The 27,631-nt window shown below is 38.4% G+C and overlaps 1 protein-coding gene and 1 long non-coding RNA gene across 2 annotated transcripts; one reads left to right on the forward strand and one right to left on the reverse strand.

The window, feature by feature from the left end:
• Positions 1-223: 223 nt before the first annotated feature.
• LOC149473379 (uncharacterized) lies at positions 224-5,194 on the reverse strand. Its single transcript, XR_016313360.1, has 2 exons — positions 5,051-5,194; positions 224-3,395 (listed from the first exon to the last, which is right to left on the reverse strand). It is a non-coding gene; the product is annotated as an uncharacterized LOC149473379 (long non-coding RNA).
• A 9,581-nt stretch (positions 5,195-14,775) lies between these two features.
• Positions 14,776-27,379, forward strand: ACKR5 (atypical chemokine receptor 5). Its single transcript, XM_089681018.1, has 2 exons — positions 14,776-14,943; positions 24,687-27,379. The coding sequence occupies exon 2, from the start codon at positions 24,708-24,710 to the stop codon at positions 25,830-25,832; it is 1,125 nt and encodes a 374-aa protein (XP_089537144.1). The 5' UTR covers positions 14,776-14,943; positions 24,687-24,707; the 3' UTR covers positions 25,833-27,379.
• The last annotated feature ends 252 nt before the right edge of the window (positions 27,380-27,631 follow it).

Raw genomic sequence — 27,631 nt, forward strand, 5'->3', positions numbered from 1 at the left:
ATGTGCAACAGTATGGTGCTACCCATCTTTTCTTTACTTTTAGATACAGATAGAGGGCAAGCATATTGTGTCCGATGGGATATGCCGGAATGGAGGGAAATAGTAACAGAACTGAGAGGAAAAAAGAAAGGGGTACACAGCTTTCTTCTCGAGGGAAACTGTCAATAATGGGGGAGAGGGAGAGAGAAAAAGAAAATAAAACAACTTGAAGCTGGTGCGAACATGGAGTCAATTGGTTTATTTATGTTATTCTATGCACATACTGTAACAAATGGATCATCAGGGATATGTCATGAATTAAAAATGCACTATTTAATGACAGACTCAACTTCGGGTATAAAGCCTGCTAAAAAAACACCTCTGCAAATTTTTTTATTACTCTCACCGCAGGAGAGGGCTAAAAACTGAGAGGCAAGCACAACCAACAAGACGTTTATGGACAGTTTCCCATGGTCTCATGAAAGTGAACCACACAAATGTGTTTGTGATTGGTGGGCATAGTAAAATGTATATGTGGTCTTAGATAACATGATTTATTGCAATGTACCCTTTTACATACATATGCTAAAAACAAGAAATTGTATATAAAGGACTACTTTATGAAATAAAGAAGATGACTGCTCCTCTGTAAAAATGCAGCTCCTCTCATCGCTGGGATGCCCATGACATCATTGATACAGTATATGATCATGTCCATATGTGGTCATTTACATGCCTGGGAGACCCCGACCCTTTTTATATATCAGCTGTCATCCACCAGACCTGTCATTCAGTGGGAGTAAAACCATAGGATTTGACCTGTGTCAGCAGGCTGCATTTTCTCCTGTCAGTGGGCATAGGGCACCATGAGTGACGTGGATCTACATTGCTGGGAGATGTGAATAATTATGGATGTACATCGTGGGACAATTTCTTTTTTGTCTAAAGGACTTGAAAAAAATTTTTTTTTACCGTTTACTATTCCTTGTGAATGAGTAGCAGTATTTATTTAAGTGGGTTAGGAGATATCTGGGGGCCCTCCTTTTGTTAAAGGGGGCTTCCAGCTTCCAATAAGTTTCCCACGCTCCCCAGGAGTGTGAGGAAGAGGCCCTTGCCCTCATCAGTATTGGTACCCCTGCATGTTGAGGACATGTGGCTTGGTATGGTTCAGAAGAATGCGGGGGTCATGACCCTCCCCTCTCCTGGCCTGCCAGACTGCATGCTCAGATAAGGATCTAGATTTTGAGGGGGACTTCAAGCCATGTTGTTGGCTTTTTGGTTAAGGAATAGATAAAGGGAATCCCCAACTGCTATCATTTTGCCAGTAACAAGTTAAATTGTTCAAGTTTTTTTTTGTAAATGCTAGTTTTGCTGTAGAAGGTTGTGCATATTGCACAGATGTACCATTTCCCAGGCAGGATCAGGGCATCCACAAGCATATTATTCTAAAACGTTTTGCACTTTTAATGTTTCACTTAAAGCATTATTAACCCCTTCCAACTGATTGTACACAAATATGCAACCTCATGGAAGTGGGTTTCTATCCATGGAACTGTATGTGTATATCTACATACGTACATACACAAACATACCCAGTAAAAAAAAATCTAATGTTTTCATAAATTTAGGAAAAAATTTATTCTGCTACATGTCTTTGCTAAAAAAAAATCCAAATACATGTAAATTAAGTGGTTTACGTGAAAGTTATAGGTCTACAAATGGTGGTATATATACTGGAATTTTTTTTTATACTAGTAATGGCAGTGATCAGCGACTTATAGTGGGACTTCGTGACTGCGGTGGGCATTCTAACACTGGATGGGAACTGACTAACTGCCACTAACATCCCAATGACACGAATACAGTGATCAGTGCTATTAAAAAGTACTGACACTGTACTGACAGTGGGAAGGAAGGGGTAAACATATGGGGTGATAAAAGGGTTAACTATGTGCTGTGTTTTACAACATGTTCTGTATGTGTTTTACTTGGGAAACATGCTGCTGTGTATTTCTCTGCTGTGCAGAGAAATACACAGCAGCATGTTCTTGCTGGCAGTAGAGAGACCAGTATTTACACACAGGTCTCTCTCCTGTCAGTGTTACTCAGTGATCACTGGGTGCCGGTGGAGAATCGCCGGCCGGGACCCGGTGATTGACATCGGACATCCATATACGTGACTTTGCGCAGCCTTGCTGCCCCGTAGCAGTATATCTGCTATAGGGCGAGGATAGGAAAGAGGTTAACAAGAATTCAACTACAGGTGAGTCTAATTATTCATTAAACGGGTGTCCAGCAGACAGTTGTTTATAAAAGGGTATTACTCGAAGAAAATCCCTTCCCATGCGGTCAGCAAAGGCACCACACGGAAGAGGAATGTTACAAGGCCTGAGAAAGAAAATTATTTATTTACACAAGAAAGATGAAAGCTACAAGAAGATCAGCAAAGCTTAACTTATCAGTCAGAATACTGTAGAAAAAGTGATACAAAAATTTAACAAAGATGGAACTACACCACCTCAGAGAGATATCCAGGCCATCCAGAGAAGTTAACACCTTGGCAGGAGCATCTTCTGATGAGAAGGGTTGAAGAAAATCGCCATGCAAGTTCACTGCAGTTAGCTAAAGAAGTAGAAAGCCAATCTGGGGTGATTGTTTCCCATGACACAATATGACGTACACTGCAGAGGAATGGCATGCATGGGTGTCATTCACGAAGGAAGCCTCTTCTAAAGCCCATGCATAAAAAAGCCCACCTAGATTCTGCCAGGGTCCATGCTGGAAAAGAAGACAACTACTGGGACTCTGTACTCTGGAGTGATGAGACCAAGATAAATGTTTTTGGAACTGATGGCTTCAAAACTAAATGGCGTCGCAAAGGTAAAAAGTGTAAAAGAAAAATGCATGGTGCCTACAGTGAAACATGGTGGTGGCAGTGACCTTCTTTGGGACTACATGAATGCTGCTGATGTCGGGGAGCTGCATTTCATTGATGGTATTATGAATTCACAGATGCACTGCTCTATATTGAAAGAAAAGATGCTACCATCACTCTGTGTCCTTGATCATCGTGCACTTTTCCAACATGACAATGATACAAAACACACATCTAAGGCCACTGTTGCATTTCTGAAGAAGAACAAGGTGAAAGTGATTCAGTGGCCAATTATGTCTCCTGTTATGAACTCAATTTAACACCTATGTGGAATTCTGAAGAGACAAGTTGAGCATCACTCTCCATCCAGCATCCAGGCTCTAAAAGAGGTCGTTCTTGAAGAATGGAAAAAGATAGATGTTGCAATATGTCGCAAACTTGTTCATTCCATGCCTAGAAGACTTCTTTACAAATCATGGAGGTCATACAAAATACTAGATGTAGTAGTTTTTGTTGTGGGGTGTATTCATTTTTGCATCACCTAATTTAAGTAAAATGAAGATATTGTAATCCAAGTTATATTATTAACCTTACTTTCATGTAATGAGCTAAACAAATGTTCTACAACAATCAGTTTTGTAAAAATTTTGTAAATTGTTCTTGTGTTGAGATATTGAATAAAATCTTACTTTCCAAAAGGGGTGTTCTCATTCACGCTGAGCACTGAATATATATATATATATATATATATATATATATATATATATACACACACACATACACTCACTGTATGTACACGCTCAGGACCTGGGAGGCCTGGTTCCCAATCTCCTGATCATTGTGACAACCTCCGATTGGGTATCACAACGATCAGCCACTGCACATTCTCCTCTTGAATGGAGAAAAAAAAATGTAATCTTTTGCTAGCAGAAAAATTTAAACAAAATTGTGCGTCAGTGAATTTTAGAAAAGCAAAAAGCACACTATTGTTTCTGGGCCCTGCTATGGATACAAACAACAGATAACATACACTGCGGTACTGCTGCAATCATCAGAAGAATTTATTTTGGGTTGTTTTTAGCAGTAGGTAATGGTAATAGCAAGACTAAACATCTAAAGTTAAAAAAAAAGTTTAGTTTTACTATTTTGTGTCAGTTTTCCTTTGATAATAAAAGAAATCAAGAGATTTCTATTTCTATTTACTGCCAAAGGAAAGCCCACTTTATCCTGAAAAAAACAAGGTATATAAAAAAAAAAATAGTGTTCAAACTTTACGATGTTTTATCTTCGTCATGAAGGAGTTAAAAAGCAATGCTCCTAGACAAAATACATTTTGAATTTTTTTTTTGTTTTGGTACATGTTCTCCAAAACAATTCCTTACCTATTAAACTAGAAAATGGCCAGAACCTTCTGTTTTCATTGACTTCAATGGGGTCCAGATTCAGCACCTTAACTTCAGTCATATTTGCCAAACCCTGCTTGAACAAACATTCGGCTCATCACTACCATTAACATCCTTTGCAGCTCTCTGTATCCAGTCACACTGACATCCTGGAGTCACAAAAGTTGATGATTGTTGAGGATTTTCCTCTGCCAAGCACTGCAATTTCAGGGTAGAACAGAGAACTGAAAGATACATACCATCCAGCATGTGCCACTGACTGCAGACCCCACTCTGAGGTCTGAATGGGCGAATATCTGCACTCAGGACCACCGGCCCAGCATAAAGGACATCCTTTTTTTTTTGGGGGGGGGGACTTTTTTTGATGGGTTTTATTTGGTTCCAAAAGGGAATGAAAAAATTGATAGATTGAGGTTCACTTTACACAGTGCCCATTCTTTTATTCTTCTTAATGTTTTACTCAAAGGCAGGACTAAGAAATCCTGTGAACAATTACTGGCTTTCTGTGGACCCCACATGTTCTTTAGTCATAAGCTCTTAACAAATCCTTCATCTCCCTTACTCAGCAGATTTGTGCTTTTTTGGGGTCAGTGCTGAATGGTATCCTTTCCGGAAGTATTATATCTTTGCTGGCTGTTTCCTTGTCTCATTGATATTTCTTCTTCCTGTGTACCTCCTTCCCAGCAATTTCTTAAAAGTGAAGCTTCCAGGAATTGTTTGCTACTCTTATGGTTTTACTTCTGCTCTCTGACCTCTTTCAATTCCACTTTGCTAAGGAACATTCCACACTTACCCCCAGACACGCCTTCCTGTGGTATATCATGGTATGCCACATAGTATTGTACATCAATGCTTCCTTCTTTCATCCTTGTTATGGTGTTGGTGTTCCAGAATCACATTTTCTTCTTTCATCATTTCAGCCTCTGCTATTACTTTCTGTCAACATAACCTGTGAACGTTGAAAAGAAAAATTGCTTTCAAGCTGATTTATTTAAGCCACAGTTGTAAAATGTATGTGCTGTAAACAGCTAACATTACATCAACCACCACGAGACACAGAAGTATATCTATCCAACAAATTTATTTGAATTATTTTTATGAATAATAGGGTAAAGAAAACCCAATTGATAGCTTGACTGTAAATAAAAGACTAAAATGTGCTAGAAACTGCCATTTTTTTTAGCCTAACAAGTATGAAAAAAATTCTACACAATACAAAAGAACAAAATAGTTTTAAAATATAATAACGAGTACCTTTTTACATAGTTGTTTATCTAATACACTATAATGTTGATAAGGACACAGAGGCCTCTGATATCAGCATATAAAGGCATTATTCATGAAGAAGGCTAAACTCTAGCTCAGGGGTACTCAATCCAAAGCCCACGGAAGCCTCTGATGTGACCTGTGACCTCAAACCAGGGAAGCGCATGCCCATGCTCTGGGACAGCAGGTCGGCAAGCCCAGAACGCGATCAACTGGTTGCAAACCCGCAATCCCAGAGCATCAAATTGCAAGGAGCAGGCAGCATATTAATCAGGCAACCGTGGAGGGAGCAGGAGCTACATAAGATGATGCTTCCTCTGTAGCCCCAGCTCCTGTCCTAAGTAGGGTGATACAAAGTGCACTTCACCTAGGACCGTTCTAGCAGTGCAGCACAATGCACCTGAGGCTTTCCTGCAGGTTAGCAGCACTGAGCCATAGCCATCTATTATATCCTGCAGGTTTGGCGTGCTTTTTGAAAACACTCCAAAATTTCTGAATGCAGGAGTTTTGGTGTGCTTTCAGAAAGTGCAGCACACTCATAATATGTAATAGAAGTCTACGGCTCAGTGCAGCTAACCTGCAGGAAAGCCGCAGCAGCACTGCACTGCACTGCATCCACAATGTGGGTAAATCACAATGCATCATTGTGAAAGCAGCCTTGTAGGGGATTCAGGACAGTAAGGGCTGGTTTACATTTGCTGTGTGTGTGTGGGGGGGGGGGGGGGTGGTAAAACCCCATAGTTCATTGTGACCCACGATTGGTTACCAAATCACTTAAGCGGTCCTCGCTCTACAAAACAGTGAGCACCCCTGCTCTAGTTCAATGGTAGGTTCACCTTTTCACAAAATATGAAATTGCAAATTTCCTGGCCACTCCTCCAGACTGTACATAATGACCCTGATGCTCTGTGCTGCCAGTTTAGCTGTCCATACACCACAATGCACAGTCCCAGAGTGTTTATCCATAAAAATGCACAACCACATGACCACGCTGACCATTGGGAAGTGCTTCTTTCTTCTGTGACACCTTACCAGAAGAAGAAATCTCAGCTTTGCTTCTGATTGGTCAGCACAGTCATGTGGCTGTGCTGAACAATCAATGCATGCCTTTGCAAGCATTTCTATGGGTGCTGACTCCAGGGCTGTGTATTGCAGTGTTTGTATTTCAATGGTTTTTATTACTTTTTAACAGTTTAACACAGGATCAACAAATCACACCCACACAGGGGCTATCAATTGCACATAAAAATTAGAAAATTAGAAAAAACAGTGCTCTAACACCAACAGAGCAAAAGGTGCGCCAACGCAGGGGCTATTAATTGCACATAAAAAATTAGAAAATTAGAAAAAACAGTGCTCTAACACCAACAGAGCAAAAGGTGCGTCCACGCAGGGGCTATCAATGGCACTTAAATAACAAAACATTAGTATAACACCAATAGTAACTCAAACTAAAGGCAGCTATCCACTGCCACACCAAAAACAAACAAAAAAAAGAAAAGGAAGGAGGAGTACAAAAGAAAAAAAGATAACCAAACCAAGAGCAGGGATTCAAGAACACCAATACCGAACATCACCACATCCCCACACTAGCCGGGGGGAGCGTGGGAAAGGCATATTGCAACCACGGCTCCCATATTTTCAAGAATTTACATTGGGAGTCGTTGAAGATATTTGACATCTGTTCATTGAGCATCATAGTGGTCATATTGTTCCGCACCACCTGAAGAGGGACAAACAGGCTCTTCCAGGCCTGAGCAATTGTTCCAGTAGACAACAAAAACAAATAGGAAGCCAACTTCTGCTGATGAGCCAAGAGGCTCGGTAAGGGACAATGAAGCAAAGCATACTGAGCATCCCGGCGTACAAAGAGATGGAACAAGGTGAAAAGGAGGCCACACTCACAAAACCAAAAACGAAGAAGTCTCGGGCATGACCATCAGATGTGCACCACCACGATGGCCACAACCCCAAAAGCATCGATCACTGCAGGCAGGGTTCGCCTGGGCCAAACGAACCGGAACCCAATACCAATGAAACAATTTTTTGTATGCGGCCTCCAGTGTGGTCATATTAAATGAACATTTAGCTAAAAGCAACCAGGCCCCATTCCAGTCCTCCAGATCCACGACTGCCTGTATTGCAGTGTTTGAGATGCTACACTGGCAGCATAGGGGCTCACAGCTGCTATATGTAGTAGGGTCCACAGGGGTGGCGAGGATATTTGCAGTTAGCTCACCTTTTCATTTTTTGTAAAATGTTAAACTTAGCCTTTAAAGATCTTGGATGCTTCTGGCAACCCTATAAATGCTGTTTATATATGCTTGTGTGCAAAATACCAATTTAAATCATATTTGTCGCAACTTTGCGCCTCAGAGATGGATGCAGTGCAACCATTTTGTAGGCATCTCCATCTTCCTCCTTATCCTTCTCCTTCCCTCCCCCCTCCCTTTCTGAGAGGCACAGTGACAGATGTGGCTGGTTATGGGTCACTGACAGGCCAAGGCACCTAGTTAGGTGCCTAGCAGTCTGTGAAAGTGTAGCCTCTCTCACCTAGGCCAGGGTAACTCCCCTGTCCTAAGAGAATTGGAGACTCACTGTCTCAGAAGCTGTAACATCTCACGCCTCATAAGGAGGTAAGGCAGCTCTCCCAGGAATTGAAAGAATTCTAACCTCATAAAACCTAGCTCAGCGTAGGTGGCAGGATCAGGTAACTTCTGGTAAAATCAGTTTTTCCCCTATGATTCATATCTTGAAATATGGAAGACTTACATAAAAACCAGGCACCTCGTCAGATGGCCAATGCGCCATTTTGATGGGTCACCCGTCCACCTCAGATCATCAGGGGAGCCAAAACATAGAACTCGTACACTGTGTAACGTACAATTTCATAATTCATATCTACATGATCCTTAGACTTATCTGCATAATAAAATACCTGCGGAGAGATTGTCGCTTGTGCAGCTGGGAAGTTATAGGCCAGAATATGAATTAGGAGAGATGCTGGTTCTAATTTTGGGTTCCGCCTGCCAACCCCTCCCTAAACAGAGTATTGGTCAGTTACTCAGAGCCACCCCCCTGCTGGGGGACTTTAAAAAACAGGCTAGCAGGCCTAAAGAGTAAGTTGAAGACATCTCCTATCTTTCCATCGTAACATATGGAGATCAAATCCCGCTTCTGCTCTGCAACTTGGATCTGCTGACCCAGGGCTTTGGCAAGTACTTTAACTCTTCACTTTCTCTCTGATATCTCTTTGCTGTGCTATGGTTGGTTCTTAGTGTGTGTGTATATATATATATATATATATATATATATATATATATCTTAGTTACATCTTTTTTCTGTAAATATTGTTATTGCACCGTTTGACCTTTTAGTAATAAATCTTCTTTTCTGAAAGTGTTCAACTGTTTCTGTAGCTTTTAATTGCAATTTACGAATCCCTGCCTTTAAAGAGACGCTACGGTTTGTTTAACCCTCTGTATAAAAGACCTGTGTTATGACCGTTTTATACAGACGATTATTTCAATCATTATAGTGGTATAACTGATAACGCGAGTTTCCTTTTTCTCTGTACAAAAAGGAGGTGGTGGCAGTGTGAAGGGGTTAGTTGCGTAATTACCCCGACCCAGTAACAATCGCTCAGGCTGATGGCACATCGATCAGTTGTCCATTAGCTGGAAAATCGTTGTGCAGGGTGCAGCTGGGTGTGGCATTGTTACACACATCACATCGCGGTGTTAGATTGGCTAGTCCTTCGGTCACGAGTTTGGTGAGAAGGTCTGGGGTCTGACGCCGCGGTCTGGACATATTGGACGTTGCGATCGTGAGATTGTCGCATGCTGGTGGCGGCGATCTTGCGATCCGTGACAATATTGTGTGCATTATTTTAGATATTTATTCATGGTGATGTCTGAGTCAGATTACAAGTACAAAACACCACCTAGACCTAGTGCCCAGCCTGATAGATCTGAAAAGTTTCCCCTTTGTCTCTGGAAAATTAAATAGACTATGGGAGCTCTGGGCTGTAATTGTAAATCCAATCCTATTGAATAATATCAGTATCACTCTCAGCAGACAAAGACAGAACTGGGAGGGGAAGAGAACTAAATGAAGACAAACTTGGGAATAGGGTTGGTAAAGATACATTTTACTTGTGATCTAAAAAATGTAAAAAGTCAGCAGTTACAAATACTGAAGCTGCTGCCTTTTAGGAAGGCACAGCACTGCAGTGATGTGTGACATGTCCCAGGAGGCTGAAGAAGGCCAGGGGGAACGGGCCAAGTCATTCTTGCCTAGATGTTAATTGAGTTAGTAGCAGCGGATAGCTGTCAAAAAAAGTACCTGCCCCAAAAAAGGCTGCAAATGTATTAAAGGCTGAGGGAAAGAAGATGAGCTGCATTTCTCTTTTTTGGCTGAAGGTCAGCTTTAAGCCATTTCCTACCTCAAAGTCACTTTCATTCTTTTCAGAAGCATCTACAGGAAACTTTCAGAACCTGACTGCAGTACGTGATATAAAATTCAGATTAAGACAGCCAAAATGTTTTAGTTTTATTTTACAGGCATAGTTGCCAACATTTAAAAAATCTTTCCTTGAACACCTTTTCTACTGTGTGTCCAGCAAACCATTGTAGATCGAGAACGTACTTTAATTAACGTTTGGGAATTCATTGAAATGAGAATGATTCTACAAGGGGAATGCCATTTAAATTTTTAAGTACAGTATATATAGGACAGTGTGGGGTCAGGGTAGTAAGTGTGTCAGGATGCTAACAGAAGTGCACATGCGCTAGTGCGCAGACAATAAATTCCTGCCAGTAACTGTGTGGGCCCATACGTCAGCTCATCTACATACGGACGTGTATAAAGCAAATGTATACACGCACAGGCTCATGATGCATGCCCAATCTTGGAACTGGCACCAAGCATCCTATTTAAATGAAGGATTGGTGACTGACAAATTGCTGGATGATCTTCAGTTACCCTGTTACATGTGCTCCTGTGTTTCTGATTCCTTGTTACCAAACTACCTTTTGCTGACCCAGCTTTCTCCTGACTACGCTCTGCTGAATTCCTGATCTGAACCTTGGCTTGTTGTTGGCCACACTTCCTTAAGCGTGACATTTTATTTGCTCAAGAGACACATTTTGCCAGCCATAAACCCAACATTTCAACACAAAAAGATTCCATATACCTTTGCTGCCAGGTCCACTAAGAAAACATGTAAAATCCCTGATATCCATGAAGGACACCCTGCCTTTAGATTTAGATTTTATACAGGATTCAAACAGTCTTATTTTGTAAATGAATAATGTACCTCTTACACTTACAGTGGGGATCGAAAGTTTGGGCACCCCAGCTAAAAATGTGTATTAATGTGCATGAAGAAGCCAAGGAAAGATGGAAAAATCTCCAAAAGGCATCAAATTACAGATTAGACATTCTTATAATATATCAACAAAAGTTAGATTTTATTTCCATCATTTACACTTTCAAAATAACAGAAAACAAAAAAAGGCGTCTGCAAAAGTTTGGGCACCCTGCAGAATTTATAGCATGCACTGCCCCCTTTGCCAAGCTGAGACCTGCCAGTGTCATGGATTGTTCTCAATCATCGTCTGGGAAGACCAGATGATGTCAATCTCAAAGGTTTTAAATGCCCAGACTCATCTGACCTTGCCCCAACAATCAGCACCATGGGTTCTTCTAAGCAGTTGTCTAGAAAACTGAAACTGAAAATAGTTGACGCTCACAAAGCTGGAGAAGGCTATAAGAAGATAGCAAAGCGTTTTCAGATGTCAATATCCTCTGTTCGGAATGTAATTAAGAAATGGCAGTCATCAGGAATAGTGGAAGTTAAAGCAAGATCTGGAAGACCAAGAAAAATATCAGACAGAACAGCTCGCAGGATTGTGAGAAAAACAATTCAAAACCCGCGTTTGACTGCACAATCCCTCCAGAAAGATCTGGCAGACAGTGGAGTTGTGGTACACTATTCCACTATAAAGAGATACTTGTACAAATATGGTCTTCATGGAAGAGTCATCAGTAGAAAACCTCTTCTACATCCTCACCACAAAAATCATCGTTTGAAGTTTGCAAATGAACATATAGACAAGCCTGATGCATTTTGGAAACAAGTTCTGTGGACCGATGAGGTTAAAATTGAACTTTTTGGCCGGAATGAGCAAAGGTACGTTTGGAGAAGAAGGGGCACAGAATTTAATGAAAAGAACCTCTATCCAACTGTTAAGCATGGGGTTGGATCAATCATGCTTTGGGGTTGTGTTGCAGCCAGTGGCACAGGGAACATCTCACGAGTAGAAGGAAAAATGGATTCAATAAAATTTCAGCAAATTTTGGATGGTAACTTGATGCCATCTGTGAAAAAGCTGAAGTTAAAGAGAGGATGGCTTCTACAAATGGATAATGATCCCAAACACACCTCGAAATCCACGGGGGATTACATCAAGAGGCGTAAACTGAAGGTTTTGCCATGGCCTTCACAATCTCCTGACCTCAACATAATTGAAAATCTATGGATAGACCTTAAAAGAGCAGTGCGTGACAGACAGCCCAGAAATCTCAAAGAACTGGAAGACTTTTGTAAGGAAGAATAGGCAAAGATACCTCAAACAAGAATTGAAAGACTCTTGGCTGGCTACAAAAAGCGTTTACAAGCTGTGATACTTGCCAAAGGGGGCAGTACAAGATATTAACTCTGCTGGGTGCCCAAACTTTTGCAGATGCCATTTTTTTGTTTTCTGTTATTTTGAAAGTGTAAATGATGGAAATAAAATCTAACTTTTGTTGACATATTATAAGAATGTCTAATCTGTAATTTGATGCCTTTTGGAGATTTTTCCATCTTTCCTTGGCTTCTTTATGCACATTAATACAAATTTTTAGCTGGGGTGCCCAAACTTTCGATCCCCACTGTACATGCCCAATGTGAAATAGATCAATTTTTTCAAAAATGTAATCAAAATTTGTAACATCAATAAAAGTACTTTGTTGGGGTGAGGAGTTCAATTTAATCCCAAATAATGCTCCTGGATTTACTACGGCTCTGCGAAAATGCTACCCATCCCCAACTGTCCAGAATGAATGGTTTGAGATTTGGAGGTGTCACTATAATACAGAATGAGATTACATGTTTTACTATGCACTACATACTTCATACTCCAGAACTGATGTTTCTCATAAACAAGTGGACCCTTAAAAATATTTCAGCCTCTACTGCAGAAAGTATGGCATGGTCAGACCACGCACCTATCACAATTACTTTGGAGGATTTGCCCTAATGCCCCTTAGGGGCTATTTGGGTACAAAATGTGACCTTGTGCTTAGTAAAAATGAAATGAATCCATGGGAGAATGTGAATATACACACTAGAATAGCATGGTTTGGTCAAGAAACTTCTAAATAATCTATTAAAATAAAAGGAAAAAGCAAAATGTATTCAGATTCATAAAACATATGTTGTTGAAGTACAGACTTTTGCATAATACAAAACACTGTTAAAGTGATGGTTAATACACACTAGTAATGTAGTGACTGTTGGGTAGGACCACGGTCCGCAGTAAAAAATTCTGGCATCTGATAAACAGTTCCTTATTCATTATATTTCAAACAGCTAAAATAATTCTAGACCCACTTTGAAAGTTATTTGCCATTTTCAAAAACTTTAGCCTTCAATCTGAATTTACTTAGACAATTAGAAGTCCTTGAACTTGTCAGAACAACCCCTATAATGTACTAACCTCTGACTGGCAAATGGGGGTTTAAACCAAATCAAATTTATAGGATACATATTCCACAGTATTAAATAAAGGCCTTTAAGACTATTCCCAACTATCCTGAAAGATGACCATCCAACTATCTTCAGGACATAGAGGATCAGAACCAATATCAAGTTCAATGTACGGTATTTATCGACATGACAATATGACAATCAACAGGAAGATGAACAACACTTAATCAACTACAAGCAAAGATTAACAATTATGATGGCTGGATATTACATGGCTGATGTTTTAAACACAGAATAGTGGAGAGCTGATCCTAGTTTCTTGTAGGTTGTTATTAAAATGGAACTACACTGTACCTGAGCACCACAAACCAAAAACACTATTTAATTCATTTTTTAATATTTAAAATCACATTGAAAAACACCCCCTAGTATTTCTGGCCGTGGCCATCTTGAGTAAGAGCAGATGATTTGCATAACATTTACTTCCTGGAATCCATCTGCTGTTACCTCAGGCATGCAGGCAAAGGAGGGTATGTTTAGATACAACTCTTCCTCCCCTCCTGAAGACTCCTGAGATGTATAACATCATTTGCCTAGGTAAACTAAAGATAACTAAACATATGTAAAAAAAAAAAAAAAGTTCAAACAAGTAAATATGATATAATTTCCTATCTATTTACTAATGCTATCAGCATAAGGATTCAAAATAGTCAGTGTTGGCTGACAGAGTGAAGTTCCACTTTAGGCTTTATTTCAGCACTGTTCCATATGATTAGCCAGATTATGCTGTCTGACAGGTATTAAAAAGATGCTAAAATATGCATATTCTCTCTATCCAACATGGTCAACCCACTCACTCATTGTGGTCTTCATAGCATAAACATGTTTACTACTAGTTTCCCCACTCACCTAATAGTCAGCAATATTACCTTAGGACTACTAGAATTTATTATGGTATTATCTATTTATTCTATTGCTATTGTCACTATCCAGCATTCAGTACACCACAGGGGAATTCCAAAATGATTATTCCCATTAAAGTATAGATTGCATCCTTGTGCCATAATGTCAGCTTTCATTCATGTAGTCATGTAAATAAGTCTTTGTGTTTAGACCTTTAATGCAAGGGAAGTTCAGAATTCAGGCATGACCCCTCAAAAAAATACACAATGTTTATGATCTGCAAACTCTGCTTAACCCCTGTCTTGTGGATCAATTTGAATGTGCTTTGAAATATCTAGTAAAATATTTGCACTGCACCATACAGTAATTCTCACAGCATGAAAACTCAAGCCAATGTGTTAATCACACGCGTAAGCTATAGAAAGAATGAAAATAACCCCTGTATTTTTATGTGCGCCATGGGAGAAAGAAAGACTTATTTATTTAGAGATTCCTCTTTGCTGCATTCATGCCTCTCAGGACAAAGGGACCGATCCACTTAGGAGCTTGCAGAATCTTAGGTGTTTGAGTTTGCATAAGAGGATATCCTGGGCAGCAAGAGCCACAGCAATGATTGCAGCTTCAGGATATACAGGATCATTTCCTGAAAGCGAAGGCTACTATCAAGTGTAAAATAGCTCATGTCACTTGCAGCAGAGAATCTCCACTAACAGCTGGGAAAGAAATCCACTAGATTGCAGGCAATTCCAACAGCATATCTGCAGGTAAGAAAGCCTTTCTATGATATTCTAACTGTGCCCAGCGCACAGACTACAAGAATTGAAATTCAGACTCTGCTATTAACATAGAATATTCCTTGGTGGAACGTTATGCTGCTTCTGCACAAATAACATTGGACTTTTCATGTTGAAAGTGGTACACATGTTTTAATGCTCAAGTTACTAAACTGTATACCTGTATCAAGAATAGCACTGGGTTTTTGGCTGGGGTCATAATTTATTAAAGGATACCTTTAATAAATTACAGAAAACTGCAAAATGTGCAAAAGTAACAATCTAGCCACCTATCTATATATTTTGTAACATACATAGTAAATTAAACACTTTGCATCTCTAGAAAAAACGTTTCTAAGGATTAATTTAAAGAAAAAGATGGAGCCAAGCTCTCCAGTTTTGAACTTGACTCTCTCCCATATATGTATATATGTCTGAACATTATATATGTATGAACATAATGTGTCTCACTTGTAATTGACAAGCTCTTCTCTGCATATGTGCCTTGTTGAGAACATTCCCTTTCGTTATTTGATTGATCTGCCATTCATTTGCGGGTTTTTGTCTTTTGCCTGGTTTCTATGTATCGAGATCTTGTATACTGTATTCCTTTTGTTTTATTGTGAAAAGAAGATATTGAAAATAGGAATAAAAATAATATATATATATATGTATATATATATATAAAGAAAAAAAAACAGCAAAAAAACAAACAAAAGGTACAAACAATCAACAATTATGCATTTTACTTACTACGATCTGAACTATATGAATTTAAACCTTTATGTTTTATACTTATATACTTACCTTATGCAATATCAAGTCCTTACTATTAAGTGTAGCAATTCGTAGCATCCAATTGGAATTTACTGTGATGAAGTCAGACAAATGCAAATGAATTCTAAAATATTCATGAGTGGCCAGCTCTTGTGCTTTGCAGCACTTGGGTCCCCGGGTTCAAATTCTGGTCAGGACACTATTGGCTTGGAGTTTGCATCTTCTCCTTGTGCTTGTGTAGGTTGCTTCTCATACTTCAAAAACATGCTGGTAGGTTAATTGGATCCTGTGTAATTTGGCCTTAGTGTGTGTATGCATGCATGTGAGACAGGGACCTTAGAATGTAAGCTACATGAGGACGGGGGCTGTATAATCTGCAAATTTTCAGAGCTATATAAATACCTGCATGAAATAAAATTGGTTGGCATACAGGCTGCCATTGCTGACCCTTTTGTGAAACATGCTGGTTACCTGGCAGTCTCTAGTGTCCATACTTTGTGTTACTAACCCAGAACAAGCATGCAACAGGTTAGCATGGAACAAGCATGCAACAGGTCCAGCAATGTTATCAACTACCTTCTATGTATAGGTGTGTGTAGTCCAAATTGAGTATTGCAGCCTAGGGTGACAACACTGCTCTTCAACAGGTACTGTGCGATAAGATAGCGTTGTCTCCCTAGGACAGGAAGAGTGTTACTTACAGAGTCACCAGGTGATAATGAAGGGAAAAAACCCTGAAATAATGGAAAACATGCAGCCACCTCATCTAAGCTGCTATATATTACAACTTTGTGTTTCGGTTTAGATATTCTTTAACTACAGAGATAAATCAGTTTGCTATATAGCCATGTTTTTGATTAGCCAGAGTAGACTAATAGATCTGCACTGATAAAAAAAGGAACAGAAACACAGGGCAGAATTGAAAAAAAATCAAATAACCCACATACTGTATGTAATTGGCTATATGTAATACAGTTTCTACTTAAATAGGCTTTGAAATGTACTTTGCCCAATGCAAACATGTACTTGCATATTATAAATGTTCTTACACTTTAATTCTTAAGACAAAGTAGGTGGATGGGTAGTTATTTGATAGTCTAGGCACTAACACTGATCAGTTTAGTTGTTACATTCTGGAGGGTCACAGTATTTGTTATACAACAGCTGGAAATCCACAGATTATCCTCCTGGGGTATCAGACTTGAATGAATACAGCACTCACTCATTACAACAAAAACATTTGTCGATAGAGCTACAAACCTTACATAGCTGTTAGGCATGACATATACTACCATGAATGCTACAACTACAGTATATAAAAACAATTGTTTTTGTATAACTGGTGTTTTGTAGAATGGGTCTACACTTCTCTCTTGTTAAATACTTCCTAACATTTCCCTTGCACTCCATAAAGCTCAGTTAGAGGGTCTGACCTCTCACTGTGGAATGTTTGTAAAAATAACCCTCTAAGTACTGAACAGATATCAAACAACAGGAAATGTTTTTTATCTTCCTTTTGAAATTTGGGTAACTTTTTTTTCTACCTATGGAATGTTTTACATCCTTTATCTATAGTAATGGTATTTACACAGAGGAGGGGCTGACTTAAATGCTACACATGAATACTGATGACAATACTAGCAGACTTTTTCAGTTTATGCGTCAGCACCATGTATTTTAAACGGTCACCAGTCATTTTCAATAGTTACTGATGGTTCAAATCAGAAGCTTCATAAAAACCTGGACTATCAAATTTGAGTGAACCTACACTTTTTATACTGTTTATAATAATTTGCAAGGAGTTGAGCAAATCTATTATAAAGAGGAGTACCTAGGCTGATCTACCATAGGGGCTTATACTTTAAAAGTCCAGTTGGGATTTTTAAGATAAAAAACACAACGCAAACCCACTAGACCCACTTTCACCTTTGTCCTGAAATACTGGTGTAGGTTTCTATAAAAATACTATTATTGAAGATGATCAGACCAAATTGTCTTCTGACAGCCGCTTCTTTCATTCTGTGTTAGCACAGAAAGTTCCAAATCTACTTTTGAGTCCAATAACTGTGCCAATACACGTGCATATAATCAAGAATGGTGAATCTGACATTAGCGTGGAGTTGGTCACGGACTGAGATATAATAATAAATCACAAAACCATTTATTACACTATACACATGTCGATCCTCAGCTGAGTTAATTAATTGCTCTTCAAGCACTGTAGTAGGCTAGAAACATATATGTTGATGAAAGCTTTCTGTAGAGGAACATTTACATACCAAGTATTTAAATATATTGTGACCTTTTACTTTAGCATTACATCTGTAGATTGTTTTTGTGAGTAAGGCTCCATGTACACTGCAGCTGATAAACTCACGTTTAGGAGCTGTTCAGCGGTTTTTTCAGCAGCCCCTGAACTCACCCTAATGTTGTCCTATGTGTTTCTGTACACATCGTTTACAGTCTTTTACAGGCAGTTGAGCTTACAGTCGTTTTTTTGAACGCAGAAAACGTGCGTTCAACAGATTTTATCAGCGTTTCAAACGCTTTATAGGAGTTTGCTTTTGAACATTTGTTTTAACTCTTCCATTTCCAGATGCTGTCCAGAGCTTTTTTCATCATGAAAAATGCATGCAAAGTGTTTTCCAGGTACTCAAATGGACCCGTTGCACCATACTTTGAGGTTTTGCATGAAAAAAAATATGTTAGACACTGATGCAATCATTTCTGCACAGAAATGACATAGCACATCCAAACACCACAAAAAAAAAGACAGCTAATCTCAACAAATACTGCTCTCTCTGCTTCTGCTCTCTCTATTTCTCTCAAAATGGCTGAAATAGTTAATATTTTACTGTTTTTCAGTGCTTTCTGGGCATTTTGGAAGGTCTCCTGAGGTTATCTTAAAAAAAGCTTCTAAATGCAAATGCTCATAAACGTGCATAAGCGTGGTATGCAAACGCAGCTAAACAGACTTTTTTTAATCTACGTTTTCCAGCAGTCAGTTTCCATCATTTAGAAGTGTCTAGGTCAAAAAGTCAAGTTAGCTGTAAAAATACTTTTCAATTGCTGCTTTTTAAAAAATACAGTATGGTTATCACATATGTATCAAAATACAATGAATGAGAAAATGCATATATTAAAAAAGAAAATCTCTTAAATCCAACATGTCCATCTTGCAAGGATCTTTAAAGCTATAACCTGAGACTCACTTGATTGCAGCACAGTCATTTTTAATCTGTGTGACATGTATGAACACCTTTAGAGGCACAGAAAACTGCTGTTTAAATATGTAATAATGTGCAACGGTTGTTGTACAAGAAGTTTGTACACACGTGGATTTTAGAATTCTTTTTTTTTTTAAAATGCCTGGATACTGGATCTTCAATAATCCCGACACACCTTACTGAGGAAAAAAAAATAAAAGGTGAAGTATTGTTCTTTGCCATATCTGTCTGTCTGTATGAGACAAAAGACTGACAGAAAAGGATGTGTTATGTGTGTTATACAACCCCTGGCAAAAGTATGGAATCACCACTGTTAGAAAATGTTCAATTGTTTAATTGTGTAGAAAAAAAACTAAATCACAGACATGCCTCAAAACTATTTTCATGTAACATTCCAACCTTCTGGCTTTAAGAAGCAACTGTTTTTGCAGATCAAGCAGAGGAAAAAAATATGGAATCACTCAATTCTGAGGAAAATATTGAATCATGCAAAAAACACTACAGTACACCACTAGTACTTTGTTGCACCACCTCTGGCTTTTATAACAGCTTGAATGCTCTGGAGCATAGATTTAATTGTCGACAAACAGTATTCTTCACCAATCCAGCTCCAACTTTCTCTTATTGCAGTTACCAGATCAGCTTTGCAGGTTGGAGCCTTGTCATGGACCATTTTCTTTTATTCCCACCATAGATTTTCAATTGGATTTAGGTTCGGACTATTTGCAAGCCATGCCATTGACATTATGGGGTTTATGTACTAAAGCTGGAGTCTCCAAAATCAGACTCCCTTCAGCATAGAAACCAATCAGCTTCCAGGTTTCATTGCCAAAGCTTCATTGAAAAAGCTGAGGTTAGAAGCTGATTGGTTTCTATGCAGAAGGGAGTCAGATTTTGGACTCTCCAGCTTTAGTAAATAAACCCCCATATGTCTTTGATGGAAAGTTTTCACAGCTTTTGCCCTATGGCAAGATGCATTATCATCCTGAAAAATTATGTCATCATCACCAAACATCCTTTCAATTGATGGAATAAGAAGTGTCCAAAATCTCAATGTATACTTGTGCATTTACTGAAGATTTAATGACTGTCATCTCCCCGTACCTTTACCTAACATGCAACCCCATATCATCAATGATTGCGGAAATTTGCATGTTTTCTTTGGCAGTCATCTTTATACATTTCATTAGAACGGCACCAAACAAAAGTTCCAGCATCATCACCCTGCCCAGTGCAGCTTTGTGATTCATCACTGAATATCACTTTCATCCAGTCATCCACAGTCTATGATTGCATTTCTTTAGCCCACTGTAACCTTGTTTTTTTCTGTTTAGGTGTTAATGATGGTTTTCGTTTGGCTTTTCTGTACGTAAATCCCATTTCCTTTAGGCAATGTCTTACAATTCAGTCATGGACATTGACTCCAGTTTCTGCCCATTTGTTCCCCATTTGCTTTGTTGTGCATTTTAGTAATAGTTGGATAACATGGTAAGGCAATACATGGATTGAAGGAAAGAAAGTTGCTTTATTCCAGCATCAACACAGTAAACATTGATGGGAGAATCCCTCACACAGTGCTATTGTGTTCTGCCAGTGGGGAAGGCTCATTGCTGGTGGTTATAGCCACTGACAGTGACCAGATGAAAAAAAAAAAAAAGAAAAAAAAAAAAAAGACAGGCTGGTTGAAATCGATCGATGTCCCTCATCTCACTTATGCTGGGTAAAATAAATAGACCATAAATAGTCCAAAAGTGGTGGGTTCAGCAGGAAGCGACCGACCTTTGTCCCTTGTATGCAGCTTCACAACTTGCTTCTGTTAAATGAGCATGCTGAAAAACAAACATCCGATCAGTGCTCGCAGCCAATGGCTGTGAGTGCTGATCAGTGTGTTTTGGCGGGGGCAGTCCTTCTGTCAGAACAAAATAGCTCAGTGGGGAAGATCGCCACACTAACATTGCTTAGTTAGTACGCAACCTCTGTTTTTTTTGCTCAGCAAACTGGGTGGAACATAATAAAATTCTACGTGTGTATCCAGCATTATAGTTTAGATATAACTTAATTAGGTTATGTAAATACTTCCAATCGACGAGAAGCTCTCAAATTTATTGTGGCGTTAGAGCTAGATTGTGTTTACACTGGTAGGCATAATGATTGGCATGAAGATAGGGAGTGGAAAATTATTGAAGTAGCTGCACAAAGGTAATCTTCAGGTGCTTTACATGAGAACCTTCAAGACATGTGGATCAATTAAAGAGTATTCCAGATTTACCCATAAAAGGGATTTTAAAAACAAGTTAACCAAGGCAAATTATGGAAATTCTTATTGAGATTAGGGTAGAGGACCCCCTGCCAATCACTGGTATTCAAAGTTTTTGGAAATTGCGTGATCATTTTAGATTTCCAATTCATTGAGATTCATTGGGTTCTAAAATAGTATACTATTCATGGTAAAAGTACATTTTGTATTGACTATACCCTGCCGATCCAAGATCTGGATGGTGCAAATCAATCAGGTCACCTTTTTATGGGTAATTTGTACATATCTGGAACTGTATTGTTTATTGGATACACAAACAAGGAAGGTAATTTGCCGAGTAAAAAAAGAAAAAAAACAAAACAAAAAATTCCCTGTACTTTTTTCTGAAGATGACTGGGTGTATTGCAAAACAAAGTCTAGGATTTGTTGAGGGAAATTTTATGTCCAATATTTTGCAAATCAAACATTTATTGGACTAACAAAATTTTCAAACCTTTGCAAACGGTCCTGAGATTTCAAAAATTGGCCAATATTTAAAGACCATGAAAGGGCATCAAATGCTTTAAAACCTACCAGTACAAAAACCGCCCATGGTAGACCCTTTAAGAGCTTTGATAGGTCACCAATTTACAGTTGAACATTGTGCATTTGTATGTAGGGCCCGGCAAAGGGGTTACTTTCAATTTTTTTTTTTTAAACACTTTTTTTATATAACTTTATTTGCTGTCATAAAGGGGCTAACTAACCCCCTACTAGATAGCATGGACAAGTGACAGATTCTTTTTATGGAGGCACCAGGAAATTTATGACTCCCCTGTCCTCCACTGCAGCTTTGAAGCCCAGAGTTTGACAGCGCTGAACCCCAAAAATGCTCAGAGCTGAGCACTGCCAGAGTTCATTGTTTCACATGGTCCTGGGTGGGCAGGTGGTGGCATGGTGAAGAAAGAAGATGTGCTAAGACCTCAGTAGTGTAAAAATTGTCGGGCTCCTCTAAATAGCTTTTACTGAAAAGCCAAGAACTGCTTGAAAAAATGGTGCCAAGCTCACAGTTTCAGGCTTGCTTTAACCACTTGAAGTCCAGGTTGTTTATATATGGCCAGCGGACAGCAAGTGGTTAAGGAGAAAATGATGCACTGCTACAGATACAGAATGTTAAGTGAGCATTGTTGACCTAGGACAGGAAATGTGTTACTCACAGGATCGCCAGATAAAAATTAAGGAAAAAAGCCAAATGCAGCCACTACATCTAAGGACTAGTAAGCTGATATAAATTACATTGTTTTCTTGGGTTTAGATAAGCTTTAATGGTGAATCATAAACACAGTAAACTGTAATCCCCAGTTTTATTAATTAGAATAGAAGGTTTCAATGCAGGGGCGGACTGACCATTTGGAAACTCGGACACTGCCCGAGGGCCCAGGGTCAGTAGGGGGCCCCATGAGATGCCCCTGGTACCTTTTTCATAGGCTTTTTTGAGTTTGGGCAAGGACACAGGGGCCCCATGATCCCCTATTGCCCAGGGGCCCCATGAGTTGTCAGTCCACCCCTGTTTCAATGTTAAGCATTTGAAAGATAATGTTTGAATTAGTAAGTAAAGATGAATTTATGTGCCACCCACAAGTCTCAATCAGGCCTCCTCTCTATTTTGTCTAATAGGGATATTGTTCATATCACAACTGGGCAGGGTATGGCCCCTGAAAAACAGTATAATCCCTTTAGATTGTAAAATCCATGATCAGGACCCTCCTAATCCTTTTGTATTGAACTGTATTGTAATTGTACTATGTCCATTTATATTGTAAAGCGTTGTGCACACTGTTGCCATACTGTGTAATAATTAAAATAATAATAAATATTTACAAGCCATGTGTACATCAAATGGGTTGGAAAAAGTTTGATCAATTAGCTTATCTACCTCTTTATATTACCTAGAAAAGCCAAAAGGCGCAGCCTACCAGGTGTGTTTTTTTGACATAACAGCTTTAGTTACATTATAATGTATTGTCAAGATATTGCTTCCGACTCTTCAAGTACATGAGAAGAATGGCTGCACACTTGAAACAGAATACATTCATTTGAAGTCAAAACTTTACTTAAAGCCATATTGTAAAAAAATGGAAAAATTACTCTTGCCACACTTACAAATATTTAATGTTCTAAATTATAAATGTGGTGCATTCCTCTAAAGAAAATGCATAATTCATCAATACAAAGACTGAAACTATGGGGAACTTGTAGTCCTGAATGCTATAGAAATATATTCAGAAATTCCATTATCATACATAAATTTGAAATAAAAAGGGACAATACATACATTGAATCACATACTAAAAATGGGAGATCTGTTTTTTTTTGTAAATTTTGTATAATGTAGGGTAATTTTAATATTTATAGTGTTGAGTACAACACTAGTTTCAGTCTTTATTCTACAGTTTATATTGATGGATTACAATCGTATTTTCCATTTTTCTTCTTAGTAACATCCATAGCTTCAGAGGTAGCAAATAATCCTGGTCCCCTGATGTCAAAGTGACTGAGCGTAACTACAGTGACCTATAGAAGCTTTTTTTCACTTTCATTTTTTTTTATAATCCTATGTGCGATTTTAGCCTCAATAACCCCTTGCATGTATAAGTGGCTGAAAAATATGGAATGTAACAAACTTCTTTCACTGAAGTTATATTTTTAAATAACTGGACAGTCAAAAGTTTTTTTTAAGATTAAAAAAAAAGGACTCCTGGGCCCTGTCAGTTTATTTTGTGCTACTTTGTTCTTTACTGTAAATCTAATTTGTGACGGTTTATTCTTTATATTGTAGTTTCAGAAAATATTAATGGTTATATATGTAGTATGGAAAAACATATACTGTATGTAATAGTAGATTATTATTTGTTCATTTGCATAATTATGTTGTAGCCATTAAAACTAAATCCTAGCTTGATTAAAAAAAAAAAAGTTTTGCATTTATTGAAAGACAACAATGTAATTTACCTTTAAATGTGAGTGGTGTAAGTACCTGAATATGTCTTTAAATCAGCCCCATGTAATACCCTGTGCTGATCAAGAAACACGCAAACAGGAGAGAGCAGAGAGACTTCTAAGTCTGCTGTTGCCGTTCATTTTCCACTTTCAGGATTGGGGCAGGTAGTTGACTTGGCTTTACTGCTTAAATGCAGTATTGGGTCACAAATCTGGCTGTGCTCTTACAAATTATTTTGTAGTTAAAATAGCTTCCATAATTGTATCTCAATTCTCTATTTAACTTTTAGCTAGAGTTAAGCTTTGATTCACTGAGATAGTCTACAGTGTATTTCATCAAATTATTGTGCTGTTTACGCAGTTTAGATAAATATGAAAAAAAAAAGTCCTATCCGCTCTAGACAGACAACACACATTCTGGCATTCTATGCTCTTGTGGGCATAACCTTATTAAATTATCAAGGATTTCATAATTATTTTACTTTCTATTTCAGAAGTCCTTACTTTAATTTGAAATGGCTGAAGAGATTGGAAGTTTGGAGTCAGATGAGCATTATGAAGATATCCACAACTGGACAGAGCTTATGTACTATCTCAACAATTCGTTCTCTCTCTGCGAGGTTGATTTAGACGAAGGTGTCAAACAGATCTTTCTCTTTATTTTGTATCTACTTACATTTGTTTTTGGTCTGGTTGGAAACTTACTAGTGATATGGGTAAACTGGCAATCAAGAAGCAGCAAGAGCTCCATTAATCTCTATATTTTAAATATGGCAGTGGCAGACCTTGGAGTGGTTCTTTCCTTGCCCTTCTGGATGCTGGAGGCGCTTCTGGAATACACATGGCTCTGGGGTGGATTTTTGTGCCGATTTACACATTATTTCTATTTTGCCAACATGTTCAGCAGTATATACTTTCTTACTGCTTTAAGTGTGGACCGCTACTTGACTCTAACATCGTCTTCAGTGTTCTGGCGTCAAAACCAGCAAAAGATCAGAAAAGGTCTTTGTATTGGTATCTGGGTGATTTCTGTCATTTTTCCCATACCAGATGTTATCCACATGCAATTGGTGGATACTTCAGACCCTGTGTGCATGTTTATGGCACCTTTTGAGTCCTATGATGAATGGGCTCTTGCGGTTACTCTTATGACCACAGTCCTTGGATTCCTGATCCCTTTTGTTGTAATCCTCATTTATAATCTGATGACTGCCTATCACATTAAGAAATCTGGAAGACCAGAAAGCCAAAGACACTGTCGGCTTATTTATGCCTACATATTGACGTTCCTACTTAGCTGGCTGCCTTATCATGCCACCGTAATAATACTGACACTTCACGGGTCCTACATCTTTGTCAACTGCCGCTTTGCACATATTCTTTATTTTTTCTATGAAATAATTGACTGTACTTCATTGTTTCACTGTGTGGCTAATCCAGTTCTTTATAATTTCCTCAGCAAGGATTTCAAGGGCAAATTCATTAATGCCGTTGTTAAGTACATTCCAAAGGAGAAAAGGGCTGGTGACAATGCTCCAGAACATTCCACGTCTGTTACTGATCATTCAGTTATAATAACAAAAGAACCAGGAACACTGCCTGACATTCCTTGCAACAATATTCCAGAATTAAAAATTTAATTTTTTTTCACTCAATGTGAACTCACCAGCCATTTTAGTCTTGCTATGGAAACTTGTATTGAGAGAAATATATGGAGGATAACCTTGCTGACCTCTCCTGAAAATCCTATTTTGCTTGCCAGCCTTACTGTTCCAGTGGCTTCAATATTGCCATTACTCTGATTTTGCTTGCTGCTAGCTTTTTGACCATGATTCATGTAACTAGCATTTCCCAGCCTACATTTTACAGTAGATGTTCTTTTAAAGGTATTAGTCAAGGAGCAGGCATCACAAGTAACTTAAATACTAAAAGCTCAATGTACCTGACTTCAAGGCTATGTTCTGTCCACCATCCATCCTTTAAGAGAGTGCCTGTATTTCCCACATGGATACTCTCAATGAACAGTAGTATAGATGTTGGCCAGTGTAAGCCTAGGAAAGTCAAGGGCTTCAAAACACCAATTTCATAGTGGGGAAAAAAAAACTATTATGGTTAATAGGGTTAGAACAGGCACCTTTGGCTGATCAGTTTGCTTTAGCAGCATATACAGCTACCAGAGATGATATATGAAAACCAAAGCAATTAAAAATGGTGATGTTGCCTTCACCAATGTGTTGCAGTTCACATTTCTTTTTCTCAGTTAACATTCAAGAATGCAAATAAAGAAACATTTACCAGTTTGTGGTAGACAAGCATTGCATTTATAAGCTTATGTTTTCATAAATCATCACTACTGACCTTTGTGCTGTTCTCTCATATGTCATAATTATATTCAATAAGAGTTCCTTTGACTATGGCATTCAGTTCCATTTACTGCTCCATTACAATAAACCTCATGTGAATTAATATAAGCTCTACTACTAAAACACTTGCATATTTTACAGTTATGTGTAGTGATCCATAGTGGGTTCATAGTTTATTATATTCTGACCACAAATAGACCAAGCACTGGAAAATCAATTTCTATCCTGGCCACATGAATTAGTTTGACTAGCTCATGATATAAGAACATTCTCAGGAATGTCAGCCATTCTGGGACCATGATATAAATATCTATGGGTAGGGGCCCACCCCAACTGATAAAAGTTCTCCACACAAAAAAATTTTATTGGATGTAGAGACAAGGGGAAAACCCTGAAGAAACTTCATGAAAAAGGATCTTCACCCTGAGGCCTGAAGATCTGCCTAAAGATCTTCACCCTGAGGCCTAAAGATCTGCATTCCCTCTTCCCCCACCATCATTCAACCAAAAGTTTCCGATTAAGTGAAGGATTGAGGAAGATGACAAATAATCCATATATGAAAATAATGTATAACTAGTTTCCAGAACATTTTACCACGGAGAAATGGACAAACTGTTTCACGTACATATTTAATCTTACCCTATTTACCCTGGAATGCTAAGTAGGACTAAAGACAGTAAGAACTCAAGACGATGAAAAGATAAAGGCATTGCAAAAAAAGACACACTGATTTGTAAATAATGGATGTTTTGTTACAAAAGGTGAAATGTTTGTGTCATATTGTATTTCAGATTGTATTTTCATTAAAATAAGTAAACTAAGGAGTATCTTGTAAGAAAACTTGGTATTTAATGAAAGATTCCGTAAACCCATAAATTATTGACATGCAAATACAGGGGCCTTTGACATCTAAAACATTTCTCCAATAATCCTTAGTAACAGTAATATATATATTCTGCCCTCAAAACACTTACACATGGGAGTAAAAAAAACACTCTTTTTACTGATCTGAACACAGGTGCCTTGTTGTCTATGGAACAATGCACACAGCTATGTAAAAACCAGTATCACAGAGT

This window comes from Staurois parvus, unplaced genomic scaffold, assembly GCF_062004578.1.
Source record: "Staurois parvus isolate SC_StPar_1 unplaced genomic scaffold, SC_StPar_1.0 ptg000017l, whole genome shotgun sequence".
NCBI lineage: Eukaryota > Metazoa > Chordata > Amphibia > Anura > Ranidae > Staurois > Staurois parvus.

Excerpts from the sequence above, each read along its gene's own strand:
- ACKR5 (XM_089681018.1), top strand. The coding sequence starts at position 24,708 with ATGGCTGAAGAGATTGGAAGTTTGGAGTCAGATGAGCATTATGAAGAT.